Source organism: Polypterus senegalus, chromosome 5, assembly GCF_016835505.1.
Source record: "Polypterus senegalus isolate Bchr_013 chromosome 5, ASM1683550v1, whole genome shotgun sequence".
Taxonomy (NCBI): domain Eukaryota; kingdom Metazoa; phylum Chordata; class Cladistia; order Polypteriformes; family Polypteridae; genus Polypterus; species Polypterus senegalus.
In genome coordinates, this window is record NC_053158.1 from 31,941,852 (window position 1) to 31,965,570 (window position 23,719).

A 23,719-nucleotide genomic window follows, 5' to 3' on the forward strand; every position below is an offset into this window, starting at 1 on the left:
AGAAACACTAAGTCAAGTTTTCAGGAATCAAAGCACAAGGCAAGAAAGGTCTTGGAATCCATCAACTGAGATAAGGAACTGACCTTTCTGGGCGACTTTTAACCCTGTGGGGTAAATGGTCAGAAGTCGTGACCTCTGGAGTGGCTCATGTGATAGAAACAAAATGATGAACACTTCAAGTAGGCTTAGGCCTAAAATTGCGGAAGGGCCTCAGAGGAACTGTTAAAACTCCTGACCTAAGAAACAACATAATTAATTCTTTATTATTTTAAATAAAGAAAAGTTTCAAAAACAAACCTCCATCTTAAATAAAGGTCTAAAGCACCAAATAATGCAAATAATTATATAATTTGAAAATCATGAAGTAATAAGTTCAACATCAAAGTTTGCTTCAAAACAAACAAACAAGCTCAAAAGGCTAACAAAACCAAATCCAAAATGCAAAAATCAAAAGTAGGAAAATGCAGAACCAGAAACACAAACAAAAACGCTGATGTTATGCACTGATGTGTGTTGATGTATTTTATTGTTATTTTTGAATGATTATTTTTCATATTTGTATGTATTCTCCATGATGTTTGTAAGTATATACCACTAGCTTAAATGTCCTGATATTCCTAGTGCTTTGTGAGTGGAGCCGCAGGAGGTGGGGCCACCCTGACGTCACCCCTCTTGAACCCACCACAGCAAACTCAGGAGCAGCAGAACATTATTTGTGTAGCTGTGTAGTTGTGAGTGTTGCTGTTTTTTTTGGATTTTTGTTTTTTTACTTTATTTTGGTTTTGTTCCTGGTTTTCTCTTCTGGATTGTGGATTAGGACTTGTGTGCTGCAGGAATGCCTTCCAGACAGCTCTTCATTTGCCTATTTTTGCTTGTTTGGACTGTTCTTTGTTTTATTCTTTTCTTAACAAACCCCTAATTAATAAAGATTCTTTGTGTTTTGTCCACAAGCCTCGTGTGAGGCTTTTGTTATATTTTGGGACATTTCAAATTATTTTGCCAGCTGGTCTTTTTTGAGGTCTGCAGCTTTGAGGATAGGTGAATTTGGGATGTGTCTCCTTGGGCAGGCTTATTTAGGTTATGGCGCATTTTTTGAGGCCTCACTCTCATTTTGCTGTGTTTGGGATTCCTAATTATTAAAGTTGAGAGGCCTACTAAACTTACAAAACTGCCGGAGAATTGACATCGAAGCTGAACAATGTGAGCAGGCATTGCTAATGCATTAGGTCTGGCTTGAAGCAACTCGGGGTTTTATAGAGGCCACCTCCATAGACAGCCTCAAGAGCGGCTGTGTCAGGAGGCCACGTCCCTTTGGGCTCACTATACGAATAACAAGAAAGATATCTAATTGAATGGACATAATTACGAGACAAAACTACAAAAACAGAAAAAAACTTAAAGGAAAAACTTAAATGTAAAAACAAAGAAGTTAACCAACACAATTTCATTTAAAAATATGACAAAATAAGCAAACAATAATGTAAAAAGCTAACACCAGGAATGAAGTTCTGACAAAAACCATAATAGATACCAGCAATGGACATTGATGCTGTGATCAATATGGCATTGCACATTAGGGATACTGCATTAAATGGTTGTTTGCAAAGAAACACACTAATGACATGGCAGTCCATTGACATCATAAAAATAACAATACGAAATATTAACAACTCAGATAAAACAGAATTTACAGTTTCATTTGAGAGGCACAGTAGTAGATCCTCTATACCAAGAAGACTGGGGTTTCACATCCCGAGTGTTCCCTGTGTCCACTTAGGTTTGCTTTGGTTTTCTCCCGAAGTCCAAAGACATGCAAGTTAGCTGAATTGGCCCATGTGTGTTGATCCTATGACGGACTGGAGTCCTGTCTTGGCCTAATTCCTGTCTTGTCAAGCTCTGAATGATCTGAATAAGTAAGTTAAGAGAATGAATCTCTTGCCTTGTGATGTTGTACTCTATGAATGAATATGAATATGAAATAAAAATTGATTGTCTGGAATCTGTTATGAAAGTTACCAAAATAAGAAATTGTTTATAATCCAAAAGAAAAAGAAAGTTCTGGGACTTGTAATCAGTTGGCCTAAGAATGAATCCTGGTAGCATTTGCTATGTCAGAGCATTAGTGGATATAATATATCAGATGGCCGAGCTATAAGAGTTACAGGTCCAGTGAGAGGAGTGCTCAGGATGCAAAGAGAGCAACTGGAGTCGTAAGCCCCAGAAGTGGGCATAAAAAGGATGTTTGGAACCGCGCAAGTGTGTGTGGACAGATGACCAGGAGGATGTTGAAGTACTTAGAGTACAGCATGACTCAAAGTGATCCACATGGCATGTTGCAACACTGGGATGACTTCAGCGTACAGAACAGTCAGTCATTATCCAACCTGCTGTATACTAACACAGGGTCATGGGGGTCTGCTGGAGCCAATCCTAGCCAACACAGGAACAAACCCCAGGCAGGGCACCAGCCTACTGCAGGGCACACACACACCAAGGACAATTTAGGATCGCCAATGCACCTAAACTGCATGTTTTTGGACTGTGGGAGGAAACCGGAGCACCCAGAGTGAACCTACATAGACACGGGGAGAACATGCAAACTCCACGCAGGGAGGACCCGGGAAGCGAACCCAGGACTCCTTACTGCAAGGCAGCAGCAATACCACTGCGCCACCATGCTGCCCACATACAGAACATCTGTAGTGTAATGAATACAGTGTGTTTTAGGGGCTGTGACATCGGGACGGTTCCTGTTCGTACAGTGTCTGTGTGTTTCAGGGTGATCACACCTGAAAGTAAGTAACCCGTTTCCCTTAGCCACTTACAGTAGGGAGTAGATAAATAGTTCCTGTGTCCCAAGAGATTTGTTTCATTATCTGCGTTTGTTCTATTTTAACTGTACTCGAATAAACAGCGTAAGTGCTACAAGCGCTACACTTGATTGCAAAGGCTTCCTTTCATTAGACTCTCTAGTTGGTCGACTACAATATAAATGAAACACAGTACATAAATAGTAATAAGATATTATTAACCAGAGATGAAATGATAATTAAAACTAACAATTTCACCTTAAAGCAGTCAGAGTTGTGAGAATGAATCAATGCACTTGTAAACAAAATGCAGCTGCTGACCTCACACACTCAACAGCACACAATGGACTGAGCAGAAGCTTTGGTGACATACGAGGGACATTTAGAAAGTTTCGCCACTTTTTTTTTTTTTTAACTCTGTTTATTAAGAATTTCAAAAACAAATGACTTCACTTTTCTACACAGTCACATTCATTTGCGATGCAATTTTCCCAGCGTCGTACCAACTTTTTAATGCCCCATTACAATACTCCTCCCACCTTCACTGTTTCCAACAAAAATATAAAAGTGTGGAAACTTTATGAACATCCCTCGTATTAGCAACAAATGAAGGCACTGATGTTTACCAATATATAAAACAGGGAACACTTAAGAACATAAATAAAACTTTTAAAGGAGCTGAAGCTTTGACAATAAAATCCTGACACCCATCCCGCACTGGCTCTTGATTTGTGCCCCAATAATGCTATAATATGCCCTGGTCCTCTGCAAGCATGAAAGACAATATGTGTACTCAGCCATTTAATGAATGAGTAAACCGAATAATGAATGAAGGAATGCATGAATGAAAAGGTTTTTCTGTAGCAATGGATAGGATGCCATCCAATGGATGGCAAGTCAAATAACATAACAATACTGTAAAGTTCAACATTTTACTATAGACCCAGAATATTGTAGCAGAATGCATTCAAATATTCATAGTATAGCAGGAACACTTATTTTATTTACATTATCAGACTCTCAAGAACTCAATTCTGAAAATGCCAGCATTTAGAAAGGAGACAAAATTTTGAATTTTACTATTAAACTAGCCAAAAGTTGTCAAAATACAGTATGGCCAATCATTAAAAAGATGATAAGCCAGCCTGTATTACTTTTACGGTTAAGCTCATTAGTACAGTACATTTTAACATCTTGCTGTTCCATTCAAAATACATCTCATGGAAAAACAATGACATTATTTATGTCTGGCTGAAAACAACAGACATCCATAATGCAGCCACAAAAAAATAAAATAGCAAGTCAAGCCTTAGGAAAAGAGGCCGTTCTCACCTAATAACTTTGGTCCAAGCATCCCTATGGAGCTCTGTTCGGTCTGCTGGTGCTAAAATTAATTTCAATTAAATATACATTCTTCACTGAACGGGGATTTCATATTTCAGACATTTCACTTGATGGCAGCAATTATGGACTGTAACGGTGCCACCCCTCGGAGCTGCTCAGGATACTGAACAAAATGGCTCCAGACCATAAAATACACAATGCAAAAGGCTTTCATGAAATGCCAATGGAGGGACAGCAAAGAAGGAGAAGCGTAACAACACAACAAAATCTTTCTCATGCAACAGGAATTCAGAGTGGTGTTGTCCTACATAAGACATGAGAAATAAAAATTACAACCCCGATGTTAAAGCTGTCCACTGACCTAAGGCTGTGTCCGACATAACTGTACGGGACTCACTGTCTGTCTCTCCCCTTCATCTACAGGAGACTCATATCTTACCTTGGGAGTGAATGCACATGCCCCAGGACACCTGCTCTTTGAAAATTTGAAGATCCACTGAAAAGAATAAATTCCTTTCACCAACACCTATACCCACGACAGTAAGACAGCAAAGGGTGAAGAAGAAAGGGTTTACTAGCTTGAAATGTCAGCTTTTTGCTTCCAAAAAAACAACAATTGGAAGTAAATCTGATGGAAAATTATGGGACAGATAGTGAGTGTCCATCTTCATCCATGTTCCTACCTCAGACAGCACAGGAGGCATTTTTTCCAGGAACAGCAGTGGGATGATTGTCTGTTATCTTTGGATGAACGTCAAAGTATAAATAGGGTGTGCCTGCCCACGTATAACCTCTATATGCACGTAATGCCAGGCTTTGTTGCCCGATCCTCCAATGGAAAACACACACATTTTACAAGCAGATTCAGGCAACCTCAGTGCCGATAACCCTTGCATACCATTATTATTTCAAATAATATTAGCATTCATTTATATTACTTGAGCTACACAAAATAGTACAGTAAACTATACAACATACACATACTGTATACAAATCTATCTATCTACTGTATCTATCTGTTTGTACAGTGCATTATAATAATAAATCTTTAAATTTATATAGTGCTTTTCTCACTCCTTTTCTACATACAAAAAAGCTCAAAAAATTAAAAGAACACTTTTGAAAACACATCAGATGGGAAATAAAATCATGCTGGATAACTCTACTGATATCCATCCATCCATCCATTATCCAACCCGTAATATCCTAATTACAGGGTCACAGGGGTCTGCTGGAGCCAATCCCAGCCAACAACGGGCGTATGGCAGGAAACAAACCCTGCCAGCCCACAGCAGATCTCTACTGATATGGACTGGGTAATGTGTTAGGAATGAAAGGATGCCACATAATTTGATAGAAATGAAAATTATTAACCTACAGAGGGCTGAATTCAAAGACACCCCGAAAATCAAAGTGAAAAAATGATGCGGCAGGTTAGTCCATTTTGACGAAATTTCCATGCAGTAACTCAAGATTGTACTCAGTAGATTATATGGCCCCCACGTGCTTATATGCATGCCTGACAACATCGGGGGGCATGCTCCTAATGAGACGACAGATGGAGTCCTGGGGGATCTCCTCCCAGATCTGGACCAGGGTATCACTGAGCACATGAGCCATCTGAGGTGCAACCTGGTGGTGTTGGATAGACCCGAACATAATGACCCTGAGGTGTTCAATTGGATTTAGGTCAGGTGAGTGTGGGGGCAAGTCAATGGTATCAATTCCTTCATCCTCCAGGAACTGCCTGCATACCCTCGCCACATTAAGCCAGGCATTGTTGTGCACCAGGAGGAACCCAGGAGCCACTGAACCAGTATAGGGTCTGACAATGGGTCCAAGGATTTAATCCCGATACTTAGTGGCAGTCAGTGTGTCGCTGTCTAGCCTGTAGAGGTCTGTGCGTCTCTCCATGGATATGCCTCCCTAGACCATCACTGACCCACCACCAAACTGGTCATGCTGAACGATGTTACAGGCAACATAACATTCTCCATGGCTTTTCCAGACCCTTTCATATCTGTCACATGTGCTCAGAGTGAACCTGCTCTCATCTGTGAAGCGCACAGGGCGCCAGTGGTGGACCTGCCAATTCTGGTATTCTATGGCAAATGCCAATTGAGCTCCATGGTGTCAGGCAGTGAGCACAGGGCCCACTAGAGGACTTTGGGCCCTCAGGCTACCCTCATGAAATCTGTTTCTGAGTGTTTGGTCAGAGTCATTTACACCAGTGGGTTGATGGAGGTCATTTTGTAGGGCTCTGGCAGTGCTCATCCTGTTCCTTTTTGCCCAAAGGAGCAGATACCAGTCCTGCTGATGGGTTAAGGACCTCCTACAGCCTTGTGCAGCTCTCCGAGAGTAACTGCATGTCTCCTGGAATCTCCTCCATGTCCTTGAGACTGTGCAGGGAGACACAGCAAACCTTCTGGCAATGACACGTATTGATGTGCCATCCTGGAGAAGTTGGACTACCTGTGCAACCTCTGTAGGGTCCAGGTATCGCCTCATGCTACCAGTAGTGACACTGACTGTAGCCAAATGCAAAACTAGTGAAGAAACAGTCAGAAAAGATGAGGAGGGGAAAATGTCAGTGGCCTCCACCTGTTAAACCATTCCTGTTTTGGGGGTCATCTCATTGTTGCCCCTCTAGTGCACCTGTCATTAATTTCATTAACACCACAGCAGCTGAAACTGATTAGCAACCCTCTCTGTTACTTAACTGACCAGATCAATAGCCCAGAAGTTTCACTGACTTGATGCTATACTCTCATTAAAAAGGTGTGCCTTTACTTTTTGAGAAAAAAAAAAATTGTATATATATATATATATATATATACAGTATATATATATAAATGCACCTTCATCATAACGTATATTGATTTATTTTAAGTAATATAAAGTAATATCTATCTATCTATCTGTTGTATAGTGCATTTTGTATGTGTCTACCATTTAGTGCTCTGCCTATCTATCTATCTAGACAGTATATAATAATAATAATAATAATAATAATAATAATAATAAAAATAACTCAAAGATAACACTAAACTCAAAGAGGCACATCACCACCACTAATGTGAAGCACTCACCTCGGTGATGCGACAGCAGACATTTTTGTGTCGGTATGCTCACCACACATTAGCTGTTAGATGGTGAAGTAGTGAGAGACAGTTAGCCAGTCAGAGACGGGATGATTAGGGGGGCAGAATGACCAGGCCATGGAGGGCAACTTAGCCTGGACATCAGGATACACCCTACTCTGTACATATAATATACAAACCCCACACAATACAAGCCCCCAAAAAACAATAATTAAACCCAATGAGATGAGGTCCTTAAAGCCGTGAGAGAAGTAATGGGGTACCCATTGAGAATTTTTACTTTAAACTGCGTTCAATATGTGATTTATGCCAATAACAGCAAAACACCATGTTGGATGACTTTCAATAAAATCAGACTTTAAAAACTAATCCTTGTTGATCTTTTATCCATCCATCCATTATCCAACCCGCTATATCCTAACTACAGGGTCACGGGGTCTGCTGGAGTCAATCCCAGCCAACACAGGGCGCAAGGCAAGAAACAAATCCCGGGCAGGGCGCCAGCCCACCACAGTTGATCTTTTATACTTTATTTAATTTTTCATTATCAGTATTCTGGTGCTATTAATCACAATAGTGTAATAATAATTATAATAATAATGATCAATGTACCATAACAAAGAAACGTATTTTATTAAAAGCTTTACTTATGGTAAGTTAGGTGGCACAATCATTAAGGACCATACCTCAAAGCTCCCGAGTTAATGTGTTCATATCCTAGCCTGGTTATTGTGTGGAGTTTGCATGTCCTCCCTGTGTCTTCCTTCTACTTTCCAAGCACAAGCTGTTTACAGAAGTAAATATGGAACTGAACTGAGGACCACCAGCAGGCCACCGTGCTGCCTGCTTGCATGTGATATAACATTTTACATGATATACATAAGATACCAGAGGAGGGCAGATTGGTTAATAACACTGCCCTGCCTCACAGCCTCAGGAACTAATTGGCAATTCTAACATGGCAGGCAAAGGCCACGAGTGTACAATGAACTGGTATCACGTTTTAGAGCTCCTGCTCAACTTACTCCCATTGCTGCCTGGACAGGTTCACGACTCTTAACTGGATGGAAAAACTTACTCTGAGCTGCTCCCTGTTTCTGAAGTAAGGAGTCGTCATAACACCTTATGAAGCCGCGGGCACAGTAACACTCACCTGAGATGTAGATTTTGCCATTATGAACGGCGCCAGCATGTGCAGCTAGAGGTTGTGGCAGTGGAGACACATAGTGCCACTCGTTAGTTTCCAAGTTATAGCACTCCACGCTGGACAGATATCCACTTTCATTTCTTCCACCGATCACATAGAGCTGCTTGTCAAGTTTGCAGGCATAGAAACTGGCTCTCCTGAAAAAGACACAAGATATGCAGTTAAGATGGCCTTCTTTGATTTTCAAAAACAGCATTTTCTTGTCCTGTGTCATGTAAGCAATTGATGTAAGAGAAGAACAGGATGTCAGTCCACTTTGAGAACCAACAGTAGGCCAATTAAGAAACACAGATTAAACGATCAGCAGGGTTTAAGCAGAGAACCTGTATGTTCTACAGAAGTAAATATGGAACTGAACTGAGGACCACTGGTAGGCCACCGTGCTGCCTGCTTGCATGATTGATAACATTTTACATGACATACATAAGCTATCAGAGGGGGGCAGAGTGTGTCAATGCTTAATAACACTGCCTTGCCTCACAGCCCCAGGAAACTAAATTCCAATTCTGACTTGGCTACGCTCAGTGAGGTGTTTTTATGTTCTTTCTGAGTCTGTGTAGATTTCCTCCATACACTTGAGTTTACATTCCCATCTCCAAAGATGTACATGTTTGGTGAAATGGTGAACAAAGATTGGACTTCTATGGATTTTCATATGAGTTCAGCATGGATTGATGGACTTGCATCCCAACCCCTGCTTGGTCCAGCATTGTGCTTAGTGTTCTGACTACCTGGAACTCCACGAGGAAAGTTCAAATGATACAAAATGGAAAACCATATAGCCACAGGCTGAATACACAAAATCAGGTTGAGGTCAAAATCTAAGCAAAGCCATTGCTGCTGCGAGACTCCAGCACACTATAAAATGTTAATTTGATGTGTCCTAATTCTGAGAATGATGATGTCTTCTGGGCTTTGCTTTATTTGAGCTCCAGGTTGCCAAGTAAAATTCCTCTTTTGGATTGTTACTCCTTCTCTCATTTCTCAAATGGCAGCTGTGCTCCTAACACTTTTCTGTTGTGTAATTTGCTTCTAATCAGGGCACTTGATGACAGCCACTTTGTGGGACTTGGCATGAACAGCCATTTGTGAACTATACGAGCAAAAATAATTCCAGAACAATAGTGACTTGCTAATATTATTTTTGTTTCTTCCTAGAGGCAGAGAGCTGAACGTGCAAAACAGAAACTGTCACCTTGTGACACGTCAAGGTTGATCGACTGGGATAACTTTTGCAAAAAGGGTGAACCAGAAATCATAGCCAAGAGTGCTTAGACAGTTACTCGAAATTTCTAACGAAATTTAAGTTTGTAAAAGTAGACAGTGTGTACTTGCCTCCCTTATATCTTATATTAGAAATCATTCGGAAATGTAATCCAGTGACACATGAGTAGCGACATGCTGGAACATGAAAACGTCCCTGGATACCAAGCGTGACATTAAAAGAGAATGTCATCATCGACATGGTGGTTAGAACGAGCAAAAACAATAAATGAAGTTGACTTTCAAAGAAACAAAGTGGGGAAACTGAAATTCCTATTCAAATTCCCATTCGAGTATCGCTGGCTTGTCCAAATCAGAACAGAAAGATTTGCGGAGCAACATCTGCAGCTCATGTTCCTTTTTGTGTAAAGATATGCAGCTCACCTAATGGCAAAAGACAAAGAAAGACGGATCCCTCCATTAAAGCAGTCGCAGCAGATTCTTCCCTGGGAGTTGCAGTAGAGAGAGCAAATAATGTTAAATTGCCAGAATTTCTGCAATTGTATCTTCCTTTTTGTAGCCATATGGAATAAGGTTAAAGAAATATACTGTAAGTAACAAGCTGGTTACATTTGCAGATGATACCAAGCTAGGTGAACTGGCAGATAATCTGGAATTTGCTGAATCATTACAGACGGACTTGGACAGCATACAGGCTTGGGCAGATTTGTGGCAGATGAGATTTAGTGTCAGTAAATGTAAAGTATTACACATGAGAAGTAAAAATGTTAGATTTGAATACACAATGGGTGGTCGGAAAATCGATAGTACACCTTATGAGAAGGATTTAGGAGTCATAGTGGACTCAAAGCTATCAACTTCCCGATAGTGCTCAGAAGCCATTAAGAAGGCTAACAGAATGTGAAGTTATATAGAGCCTTGATGTGTGGAGTACAAGTCACGGGAGGTTCTGCTCAACCTTTATAACACACTGGTTAGACCTCATCTGGAGTCATGTGGGCAGTTTTGGTCTCCAGGCTACAAAAAGGTCATAGCAGCACTAGATAAGGTCCAGAGAAGAGCGACTAGGCTGATTCCTGGGCTACAGGGGATGAATTATGAGGAAAGATTAAAAGAGCTGAGCCTTTGCAGTTTATGAAGATGAAGATTAAGAGGTGACCTGACTGAAGTGTTTAAAATTGTGAACAGAATTAGTACAGTGGATCGAGACTGTAATTTTAAAATGAGTTCATGATGAACACGGGGACATGGCTGGTAACTTGTTAAGGGTAAATTTCTCACAAACATTAGGAAGTTTTTCTTTACACAAGGAACGATAGACACTTGGAATAAGCTACCAAGTAGTGTGGTAGACAGTAAGACGTTAGGGACTTTCAGAACTCGACTTGATGTTGTTTTAGAAGGATTAAGTGAATAAGACTGGCAGGCTGAATGGCCTGTTCTCGTCTAGACTGTTCCAATATTTAAAAATTAGGGGGAGCCACTGAGCCCTGAACACCACACATAATCCCTACAGTCACAGCTTTAGGTTAAAATTATTTTATTCTTCCCCAAATACCTTAAAAGGTCTTATTTTCACACATATAAATCATAAAAACATTGTCTCTTCTGTCCCCTTCCACTCCTCCTCAGTCAGCAATGTCCTCTTCCTCCCGACTCTGCCCCAACAAAGCCACCCATCAGTACTACAGCTCCCAACATGCCCTGTGGGAGGACACATGGGAGCTCCACCAGAGGGATGCCACTACGCACTTGACCCTGAGAAGCAGTCTCCGTTTGTCCTTCTATTATGGCCTCCAAACTGAGTAAGGTGCTAGTAACAAACCCAGTTGTGATGCCTGTCCATCTCAATCCATCTATGATGGCTTCCCAGCCCGGCAAAGAATCCATTTGGGATATCTCTCCATCTGTTATGATGTTCACGATATATAAATCCAGCAGTTTGATGATTATGCACTAAACAGGTCAGGTTCTCTAAATTAAAAGTACACTTTGAGATTGATGCTGTCAGGATTGATACAGACTTCCACACTGTGAAAATGGAGATGGATGGAGCACTTTGCCATTTTCTTGTTTTAATGTAGTGTCTTTTAACTGTGTCACTCTTCAATGTAGAAATGTTAAAAGAACCACATCTACAAAAAAATGATTCTTTTTGGTTTGATTAGCTAGTTTCCCTTTGTTGCTGGTTGGTGCAGGATTACCGTGGTGGCCGTACCATTTATCATGGCCACTCTTCTTCCTTGAGACAAAGGCATTGACTGCTCAGTTATGCTTTGGCCGACACAGGCTAGTGACTTCATTGTTGAGCTTTTTCTTCAAAATGTTATTATCCATTCTGCCAGCAGAGTGCACTGTTGAAGCCTCTAGACAGCTTTTACAATGTTAGCAGGTCCTTTACCTTTCCAGATCACATAACAGACAATAGAAAAGTTGAACTAAAATGGTATAAGTAAATACAGTGCCTAAATGTTCACCCCTGCCGCCAATTGAGGGTTTTCACATTTTATTATCATACATGTTTGAATCACAGTGGATTTAATTTGCCTTGTTTGACATTGATCAACATATGAAGACCCTCTGGTGTCAAAGTAAAAGCATAACTCTGCCAAGTGGTCTAAATGAACAAATGTAAAAAATAAAATAATTGAAACTGGTTTTAGAGGTCATACAATTAAGTCAAAGCTCACCTGTCCTCAGGTCATTATTTAGTCGATGCACCTTTGGCAGCCATGACAGCCTCGAGTCAGTGTGCACACATCTGGATGCTGCCATTTCTCTCCACTCTTCTTTGACCAAACTGCTCAGGCTCTGTCAGTCTGGATGGGTGTTGTGAGTGAACAGCCTTGCTCAAGTCCAGTTACAAACTCGAGAGACTGAGATCTGGACACAGACTCATCCATCCCAAGATATTAATATTGTTGTTTTGAAGCCATTCCTGTGTAGCTTTGGCTTTACCCTCGAGATTTTTGTCTTGCTGGATAACACATCTTTTCCCAAGTTGCAGGTTTATTGCAGACTCCATCAAATTCTCCTCCAGGATTTTACCGTATTTTGCTGCATTCATGCTGCTGTCGACCCTCATATACCTTTCAGGATGCAGGGAAACATCCAAAGAGCTTGATGCTGCCACCATGCTTGATAATGTGCAGTGTTGTCTGATGATCAAAAAGCTCAATTTTGGTCTCATCTTCTTCCAGCTGAGTTCAGAATCTCTCATGTGCTTTCTGGCAAACTCCAACTGAGATGTCATGTGTGTGCTTTTCTTTAAACAGTGGCTTTGCCTTTGCCACTCTTCCATTAAGCTGTGACTGATGAAGTACCTGGGCAACAGTTGTCTGTACAGTCTCTAAAATCTCAGTCACTGTAGCTTGTAACTCCTTCACAATCCCAGAGGTCTCTTGGTGTCATCCCTAACTCGCTATCTTCTTGCACGTTCACTCAGTTTTTCTAGACAGGTTCACGGGTGCACCATACTGCATATTCAATGACTTTGATGTTTTCTTGTCTTCATCCCATGACTTTTGTTTTTCAACCACCTTTACACAGAGTTGCTTGGAGTGTTCTTTGGCCTTTATTGTGTAGGTTAGTCCACCGTACTGCCTCACCAGAAGTTGGACCCCACAGGTAAGGTGTATTTATACTGCAATCAACTGAAACTCCAGAGAGGTGAACTCCATTGAGCCAATTCTGTGTCTTCTCAAGCCAATTGCCTACATCAATGATGATTTAGGTGAGTCATATGAATACTAAGCAATCAATTATTTTGTGTTTTATATTTGTAATTAACTTTGAATACCTTACCGAGATATGTTTTCACTTTGACATTGATTTTTTTCTGCAAAAAGGCCAAATTAATTCCATAGTGAGTCAATGCTGTATAACAATAAAACTTTCAAGGGGGGATGAAATGCCTTTTATATGCACTGTAAGTCAAAAAATAATTTTAGAGCAACATTTATATGTAACATGCACTGTAATGCTGAAAATCTGGGCAAGACATACTAAATCATTATTAGAACATTAGAATACTCTAGACAAGAACAGGCTATTCAGTCCAGCCAAGCTCACCAGTCCTATCCACTTCAAGCCAAGTTTTGAAAGTCCCTAAAGACCTACTGTCTACCACGCTCCTTGGTAGCTTATTCCAAGTGTCTGTGGTTCTCTGTGTGAAGAAAAACTTCCTAATGTTTGTGCGAAATTTACTCTTAACAAGTTTCCAACTGTGTCCCCGTGTTCTTGATGAACTCATTTTAAAATAACAGTCTCGATCCACTGGACTAATTCCCTTCATAATTAGCTTAGGGTTCAAATAAAGTCACTTACCTTTCTTGCATGGGAGGCAGTTGTATCCAGCTGTTAAACCTGGGGTCATAGCGGCTGACAAAATTAGTGCTGTGCTTACCTTAAAGAGAAAGACAGAATAACTGATCCTAATGTGAAACATTTTAATTTAGCAGATAAAGGGTTTGGAATAACTGCAAAATTTATTTACACAAAAATTCTAACTAAAAGTTTGGCAAATAAATAAATACATAAATACATACATAAATAAATAAATAAATAAAAAACATCTCTCCATTATCAAAGCTTCTTAGTCCATTACACGGTAATAAGTACTGGACTATATCATGACAACATTGGGTGCAAGGCAGAAGACAAGTCCAGATGGGGCACCAGTCCAACACAAAGCACGCTCCTGCATATACGCACCGTCACTCATATGGGGTCAGTTTAGAGTTGCAGAGATACCTAACAACACAACTTTGGGATGAACATCATAGTAGACATGGAAACACATAGACAGTGACCAAGCTGGGATTCAACCCTATTCTTCTACAGTTGTTAGCAGCAACCAATGTCCCACCACAAGGTCTCCATTTAAAAATGCAAAATAATCAATATGTACAAATGTAAATATATATACTCACACACATATGTGTACATATATATATATATATATAAAGGACAGCACACATGGGCTGGTATCCCAACTAGGATTGGCACCACCCTCTTTACCAGTTGGAGGGCCAACATAACAGTGCATAACATAACATTGTTCCTCCAATGCACTACATGACAGTATCTCTGGGCTTTGGTATCCATTCAGATACCCACAGGGATTGTTGGGGACCGTAGTCGAGTGGGGCAGCCCTGCTGGGGTCTATGGATACCACCAGGGGGGTGCTGTAGGGAGTTACACTCCCTAAATTATGGGACTTCTGATTGACCTGGAAGTGTTACCATCTGCATATGCCCTCACACCGCAAATACTCCCAGGCCCAATGTAAAAGAAGCTGCTCAACCTCATCCAGGCAATGTTGGAATCAGGTGTGCAGGATGGACAAAACTCAAATGGAAAGAAAGAGAGAAAAAGTAAGAAGAATTGTTGTTTAATTGTTCAGTCATGTTTATGCCAATAATTAAGCCATTTCTAAAGGTATTTATAAGAATAAACCTTTTTATTATACTGCGACTTGTTTCTGTGCAGCAGCTGTGTCTGGTGTTTGGGGCGCAGTATATACTGTATATATACTGTATATTTATATATATATATATATATATATATATATATATATTATATACACACACACACATCAAGTCAATAGCACAACAGAAGGGTGTAGTTATCAATTATGTCACTAGGTATTGCATGCCTACAGTTGTCACAGTCTTGTTTATCAGTCTGCCAAGTGGCATTGTGCTGAGTTGATTGAGATGTGCTTTTCTGACATTAATTCTATAATCGTGATAATTTTAATCTACCAGCTGAAAAAAAATTGTCAGGTCATATTGAACATCTGGACAATGTGGTTGCTGCATCCCCTACCCGTAATCAACAAATCTCACTCACTGCGAATGAAGTTATGATATTCAGTACCAATGTAGTAATGCCCAGAAATCAAAGGGACAATTTGCACTTCTGCCTCACATTTCCTTTAAATTCCTTTAATTTTGTCTCTTTGCTCCATTACTGATGGAGAGCACGGACTATGGCACAACCATTTTTTTGGTTTTAAGCTTATTTAAAGTTAAGTTAATATTTGTCCTTCAAGCACACTGAAAATACTAAAATACTAGAATATGACAGAATAATGCTTGTATAAAAACAAAAAACTCTGGATGAAGATGCTTCTGGGATAATGACTTACCATTCGGGTTCCACTGATCTTCTCCTCCCAGCACAAATAAGAAGTTTTCCACCTCAATAACGCAGTGGTGTGCACTGTTATAAGGCATAACTGTAAAATATAAAGGAAAGATTTAGAAATACTTTACATTTTCACACAAAAGAAGATGACTAGAGAGGATTTTTCCAAAACAGAACTTTCAAGAAGTCAAGCCAAGAACAAAACGCTGAGGCAGCAGTGGACACAAGTTCACCAAATCTGGACAGTTGAAGACTGAAAATACGTAGCCTGTTCACTTCTGCTGAGGCATATAGATGGAAGGGTCAAACTTTGGCATCAACAGCATGATCTATGCATCTAACCTGCCTTGTTTCAACAGTCCAGGCTGGTGCTGATGCTGTAATGGTGTGGGGAGCATTTTATTGGCACACTTTGGGCCTGTTAGTACCAGTCAATAACTGCTTGAATGCCAAGGCCTATTTGAGTACTTTTTGCTCACCATGTGAATCCTTTCATGGCCACAATTGCTCCCATCTCCTAATGGCTACGTCTGGCATGGTAATGCACTATGTCACAGATTAAAAGCCACCTCAAACTGCTTTCATGATCATGACAATGAATTTAGTGTTCTTCAGTGACCTTCCTAGTCACCAGATAGGAATCCAATAGAACATCTTTGGGATGTAGTAGAGTGGAAGATTTGCAGCATTAATGTGCTTCAGAAACTGCATGACACAATCATGCCAACATGGACCAGAATTTAAAAGGAACGTTTCCAACATCTCGTGTAATTCATACCATGACGAATGGAGGCTGTTTTGAGAGCATAAGGAGGCCCAACCCAATATTAGTGTAGTATTTCTAATAATTTATTCAATGAATGTACAAAATAGGAGGTCATAGCAGTTGGTGGTGCCTTCCCCTGACAGGATTGGAGGTCATAACGGTTGGTAGTACCTTCTTCTGACAGGATTGAAGGTCATAGTGGTTAGTGGTACCTTCCCCTGACAGGATTGGAGGTCATAACGGTTGGTGGTACCTTCCCCTGACAGGATTGGAGGTCATAGCGGTTGATGGTACCTTCCCTTGACAGGATAGCAGGTCATAGCAGTTGGTGGTACCTTCCCCAGACAGGATCTAAGGTATTTACAGTTGGTGGTACTTTCACCTGACAGGATAGGAGGTCATAGCGGTTGGTGGTACCTTCTCCTGACAGGACTAGAGGTCACAGCGGTTGGTGGTACCTTCCCCTGACAGGATTGCAATATAATGAATGGGCAGTGGTGGTTCCCCCAGTATGCTAGACATCAGTATACCTCTGCAGTTACTCAGGTTTGCATTCCTGCCGGTCCATCATTAGAGTGTGAAGTCCTGTCAAAGACCCCTGCTGGGGGAAGCTCTTGGGGAAGGGCATTTGTGCCCTCATTCATATGACTGAGTACTTCTGGACTGCAATTCTTTTTTACCTGAGGTTCTCCCAGGTCCAGCATTAAAAAGGCCTCTCCTTCTCAGTCGGTTGAGCTTGGAGTTGAGAGTGTAGGAAGGACTAAGGCTTGTCTGGCTTAGAAGAGGAGAAAAAAGGGGTCTCAGCCCTGTTAGTTTGTACCTGTGCTGCAATTTATAAAAGAAAAGGTTATTTTGTTGCTTCTGAGGAGTCATCTCATCAGTTCTGTCAAAGAATTCAGTGTGAAAAAATCCCTGTAACATAACAATATAAATATATACAGCATATACTTGTTTCTTTTAATCTCTTTATCTTTACAGTATACAGTATATATTACACAATATTGTAGATATGAGGGAACCACATTATGTTAGTTATCAATGTAAACTCCTTAATTCCTTTGGTTTTCGGGCAATTAATAACTGAAATCAGCTCAACTAAAGACTTTATCAAGGGTCTTTCCTTCTTAATCATCCTTTGCGTTTACTTTACCTCACACATTGAGTTTTTATTTACTGAGGTTAAGGTAACTGGAAGTGGATGACGTTATTATTTAGAAATGGATGAAAGGTTAAGAAAATCTACATTTACTCTCCAGGAAACCAGAAGGTGTTAAAAGAACAAGTCATTGACAATGCAGATCAGCTTTTTGGAAAAGAATGATGTCTGGGGCTGTCTGAACAAAACTGTCAGGAGATAAATGATCAGGTGGATGCAAAAAAAAGAGAGAAAAAAAGAGAATCTCAGAGATTGTTGGATCTGTAAAAATGAAATGCAGCAGCTCCTTTCAGAGCTGCACAGGGAGCAGGAGCAATGGAGCAGAAACTCGGGAGGATGAAGCGCTGCTGGGTGCCAGTCCCTGTAAAGCAGTAAAGGGCATTGGTGGGGCTGAGTGTTCTGCTGCTACAAGTAAAACGCCACTGCAGATGCAGTTTAGGTAAATGATCATGCACACCATAGACGTCTAACAAAGATTTTGTCAAAGCAAACAGCTTTTTGTTTCTCTTGACCTTTTACAGAGCTAAAACCAATATTTACAAGCTAGTTAGTCCCTTTTAACAAATGAAATGAATGATGCAATATTGTTCACTAAGTTTCGTGTTAAAAATAATAACAAAAACCCGGCAAGATGCAATAGGCTGAATGAATATGACATTGACTGTTTCTTTTAGCACATGTTATAAGGGGGTTGACACACTGCATAGTGGTTACTGCTACTTTAGATCATCAGGAGACTGGGCCTGAATCCTTGCTGAGTCACCCCGCCTGTGTGGAATTGGCACATTCTCCCTTTGTTGACATTGGTTTTCCTCAATCTCCTCAGCTTTCCTCACAAAGACGTGACAAAACTGGCCCAATGTGAGTGAAAATCTAACGCTGCTGCGATAAGCTCCAGCTGCCAGTTACCTTCAACATGACTAAGTGTGCTGGGAAACAGAAACATTGATGAACATGATACAAGACCAAATATCGCAGATTCCTATAGGCTCTAAAATATGATTAAAATTATTGTCAGAGATTTGATAAAAGCACATCGATTTAGGAAATAAGACAACATATTCTCACAGGCCTGATATCTCCCAGCACTCGCACCCAACATGAAGCGATATTTCAGTTCTGATATTAATGCTAGTTTTATTTTTTATTTTATAAAATTCATTTTCATTGTTATTTTGTTCTAGTTTTCAGTGCAGTCAACAATTTTCATTTTTATTTAGTTGTATGTTTTAAAATTTTAGTTTTTATTTTATTTAGTTCTGGCCTTTTTACATAATATTAGTACAATTTTCATTTTTTTTCTGTTGCAGTACCACAAATGCCAGCCTACACATATTTCAATGCAAGTTGTGTTTCAGTCAACAAAATACACTTACAGTTCATAATGCTGTTAAACACAGCTTGACTATCGATGATCAAACTCATGAAGTGGCTTAATGAGTGTAGTCAGCAAGATCAAATATTTCAATCCAAGAAGCCAGTCTGTGCAAGCACATTGCTGTTAAGCTTTAAAGAAGCACGCTTTTCGAGAGATTTGTTCATGTTGCAACGACGTCCATTGCACAGATAGCCACACAGTAAAAATATTCGCTTGACGAGTGCCTGTAATGCAGGTGTCCAGACAAGGTCCTCGGCCAGTGGCGTATGTTGACGATTTCTGTTGCCAGTACTGAAGTGCAGTCATGGTGCCAGAGAAGTGCTGGACTTCCACTAAGTACTGATCCAGCTGGTCCTGCACTGAAACTCCAAGACCCTTTTTCTTCTTCTCGCACTCTAAATTTGCTTTTATTATCATTTGCAATGTAATTAAAGTATTATCACATGTTACTTTCTTGCTTTCTACCCACAAACATTTGTGCAAAACTCACCATCATCAACCACAAGCGCTTACTGCTTCAACCCGATGAACCAAATGTGCTCAACAAACAAACAATGGTCCTTTACAGAAGTTGCGCCACGTGACTATAGTAAGCCCAAGTTACAAGATCACCGCATAGTGCACAGCGCAAACAACCCCTCTGCATGACTGAACCGAAATTAAACAAAAAGGCTATTGCTGTTTTTTTCATTTTGGCTCAATTTTCATTCTCGTTTTAGTTCATTCACATATCACTAATTTTGTGTTTTTATTTAGCTTTAGTTTCTCTGTTAGCCTTAATTTCAGTTGTCATGCTTGTAAAACGAAAAACAATATTTTTAGTTCTAGTTCTCGTTTTCCTAATGAAAATATCATTGCTAACATGGACTGATAAATGCAAGTAATTGGATTTTTATTTCTATAACAAACACAATGAGGATTGCATAGTTGAGTATTCACAATAATAAAATACTAAAACATGCACAAGCGCTATCTGAGTCTACTGAAACTCGAGTCAAGTACCACTTGTTAAACAACTGCAGGCTAGCCCACTTACCCCTTTCAATTCCCATACACTCACGGCCTATAACTTCACCTACCATATTTTAGGTCACTCTCGTTTTTCGAGTATATGCCTTCTTTCCTGCCATAACGCAGTGCTGACCTGAAATGTGAGCTCACTTAGCTCTGATGTCAGATGTGGCCATTTCAAACTTTGGGACACCTTAGCCATTAGCTAAACAAACAGGCTTGATGGGATGAATGGCCTCTTCGCATTTGTCCAATTTCTTATGTTCTAACTCTGTATACATTCTGCTTTTTTTCCCAAATCTCTTCCACATCAGTGGTTGCACTATAAGTCCCTGTGTAACGCATGCATGTCAGAGGATTGCCTTCCGGGCTCACCTAATGTATGTGGTACCACCTCTGGGCGAGGGAGGGTGCTATCGTTAATAGCTTTGTCTCCTTTTTCTCTCACAGCCTTGAGAAACTGCCCCTTAAGGGCAACAGAGTTTGAAAAAAGCCTGGATACAATATAATACAATTTATTTTTGCATAGCCAAAAATCATACAAGAATTGCCGCAATGGGCTTTAACAGGCCATGCCTCTTGACAGCCCCCCAGCCTTGACTCTCTAAGAAGACAAGAAACAACCCCCAAAAAAACCCTTGTAGGGAAAAATGGAAGAAACCTTGGGAAAGGCAGTTCAAAGAGACCCCTTTCCAGGTAGGCTGGGCGTGCAGTGGGTGTCAAAAAGAAGGGAGTCAATACAATACAATCCACAGAACAGAACAAATCCTCAATACAGTATACAAATACGAATTTTAGAAGTACGGAGTAGAATTTAACAGTAGATGATATCATATAATATAATTTGGATTTGTTTAGAGTTCTGGGGCCTCATGCAAAACGCCGGGTGCACTATAACATGACGTAAGCACAAAAGCCGAAATGTGCTTACGCACAGAAAAATCTAGATGCAGGAATCTGTGTGTACTCCAACTTCCACGTTCTTCCGCTACATAAATCCTGGTCATGCTCATGCACGTGCCTTCTGTCCCGCCCCCAACTCCTCCCAGAATTATGCCTCTATGAATAGGTAAATCAATATAAATAGCACTTAAGTTCAGCCTTCTGTGAAAAGACAATGGGAAAAGTATGGCGGAAAATATAAGAATTTCAGCGAATACCAAGTGGAGGCAAAGAAAAACGCACAATTTGTTTAATTAAACCGTGGTATAATCAACGAAAGGAAGTTGATCGAGTGACAGAGAAACTCAAAAGTTCAAGTCCACAAAGTCGCACAGTACCCGAAATAAAAAAGCTGTCACATATCCAAGTCGCTGTGAAAAGGCGAGTCGTAGCCCACCGTCTGAGTGTCGTATGAAAGCTTATTAGGGTTCAGAGAAAAAAAAATAGGCACACAGTGGGGAAAAAAGCAGGAAATGTCAACTTTGATCTTGAAATTTCCACTTTAATCATGTAGTTTATTTTGTCATTAAAGTAGAACATCATAAACTTCATCTTAATATCAAATAATTTACTAGTTTCTCAAATCCCATCGTAACTAAAGTAACACGTTAAATGCTTTGTTTTGCATTTGATCTTCTTTGTGCTCTGTGTGTGAATCACTACGTGGTTCTTAAACTGGCTTTCTCTTCCTCCGACAGTTCACAGAATCCATTACATTTGTGATATTACAGCTCTCTGAACAATTAAAATACTGAGATGTATACGTGATATCTTATTCATGATGATAGGATAGAAAGCTAATTAAACATGGGAACACGGTGGCGGTACTGTCTCTTTCAAACGCACTAACCCCCAATTCCTGTCCTTACTTTTCTTTCTCCAAATACGCAATTGCCACACAATCAGCTCTGTAATAGACGTTAAGCCATCTGTAAGCTAACAACGACGATTCTTCAAAACTTTTAAGGAATATTGAAATATCTTCACAGTATGTGTTTAATTATTCTATCCATCTATCCTTCCAGCATACAGCAGTCAATCAGGATCAATCTGTGAACTAGCTAGCACTGCGGCACCGTGTCCTCACATGTTTAATTGTTAACAGTACAGATTATTTAAATGAAGTTAGTTTTATCTATATAATATAATCAACATATTTTGCTGCATTTCATCTTAAAAATCGTCATCATATGTAAATACGCGCTTTATAAAGTGGCTCAGATTGTGCAATATTATAACTGTATCGCAAGTTTACAGTGAGGTAATTGTACTTATAATTACAAACAGTTCTACAAGAAGCACTTGATGGACTGATTGAGTGCATTTACAGTTCTTGGGATGAAGCTGTTTCTGAACCACAAAGTCTGTACAGGAAAGGCTTTGAAGTGTTTTGCCGTGGCTGAGGCAGCGTGTCCTTAAAGCTGTATACCGATAATTCTCTTTCCGATCAGCTGCTGCTGCGATTCACCACTCAGATACAGTGATATAAATACTCCGAGTGGTGCAGTGAGAGTAATATGGAAAAAGATGATCCACTGTGGCAACCCCTAACAGGAGCAGTTGAAAGCAGAAGAAGAAGGTGCAGTGAGAGTAACAACACTAAAGCAGTTATGGTATCTGGAATACTATGGCTATTCCCTGGACCATTATATTGTTACTGGTTAGTTACAATCAGATGCATTACACTAATAAACAATATGGAGTTAGTTTCAGTGTATTTATAAAGCCGCGTCAGGAATGTGGTTGTAAGAAATAAAGGGTAACCACACAGGAACAGTGGCACTACTTTGATGCTGGGTGCCGCCAGTCTGCAAAACCGAGCAGAGAACTTGGGTATGACAGGGTATGAGGTACCGTGGAAATGTGCGTGGCTATACGCCAAGTTTAGGTTTTATACATCGCGATTTGAACGTGGAAACGTTCTTATGCAATATTTCTGTGCGTACGCACCGTTTATACATGAGGCCCCTGGAGACCTCATCCATCAAGCTGCCTCCCCCATTTGGCCATTCCACAGCTGAAATAGCGCTAATCCGATGAAAGGACCCCTCTTTCCCACGATTCCTGCAGATCACAGACAGACACCAGGGCACACAGACCTAGAAGTCCCAAAAGCACACATGTTTATTATTTCCTTTTAGCACACAGCACAATGCAGAATTTACCAGTCCACTGGCTCAGTCCTTTTCCCTTTCTTCTCCTTTTCGTCTACCGCCTCTACTCCTCTCCTGCAAGCTCTGTCCTCTTCCTCCCGAGTCCAGCACCCTGAGTGGAGTTAGGCAGCCTCCTTTATACTGCACCATGTAGTGCTCCAGGTGCTCCCCAATCAACTTCAGGTGTGGCAGAACTGCTGCATGTCAAGGCTCCGGAGCTGTCCAGGCGCCCCCTGTCTGAGGCCATGGGCCCCAGCAGGGTTGAGCTTCTAAGCTCCAAGTCCATGGCCCCAATGCATTCTGGGGAGTGCCCACCCATGTCCAGGGGGAGGTACAGCTGTCAAATGAGGGGGCAAGAACCCCAAGAGCCAAAGAGGCCCTGTCCTATGTGGTCTGGTTGGATGCTCCTAAGAGATTGGAGTCTTAGTTCAGACCTAACAAGCCATGAGGGAGGTCACACAGACGCCTCAAAGCTT

At 40.6% G+C, this 23,719-nt stretch overlaps 1 protein-coding gene across 1 annotated transcript in view; it reads right to left on the bottom strand.

The window, feature by feature from the left end:
* klhl14 (kelch-like family member 14) overlaps positions 1-23,719 on the bottom strand; it is a 110,941-nt gene that overhangs the window by 29,401 nt on the left and 57,821 nt on the right. Inside the window, exons 4-6 of the mRNA XM_039754436.1 lie at positions 15,839-15,928; positions 14,013-14,091; positions 8,409-8,599 (exon numbers count right to left, since the gene is read on the bottom strand). Of these exons, the coding sequence (XP_039610370.1) occupies positions 8,409-8,599; positions 14,013-14,091; positions 15,839-15,928 (360 nt within the window). The remainder of the gene's footprint in view (positions 1-8,408; positions 8,600-14,012; positions 14,092-15,838; positions 15,929-23,719) is intronic.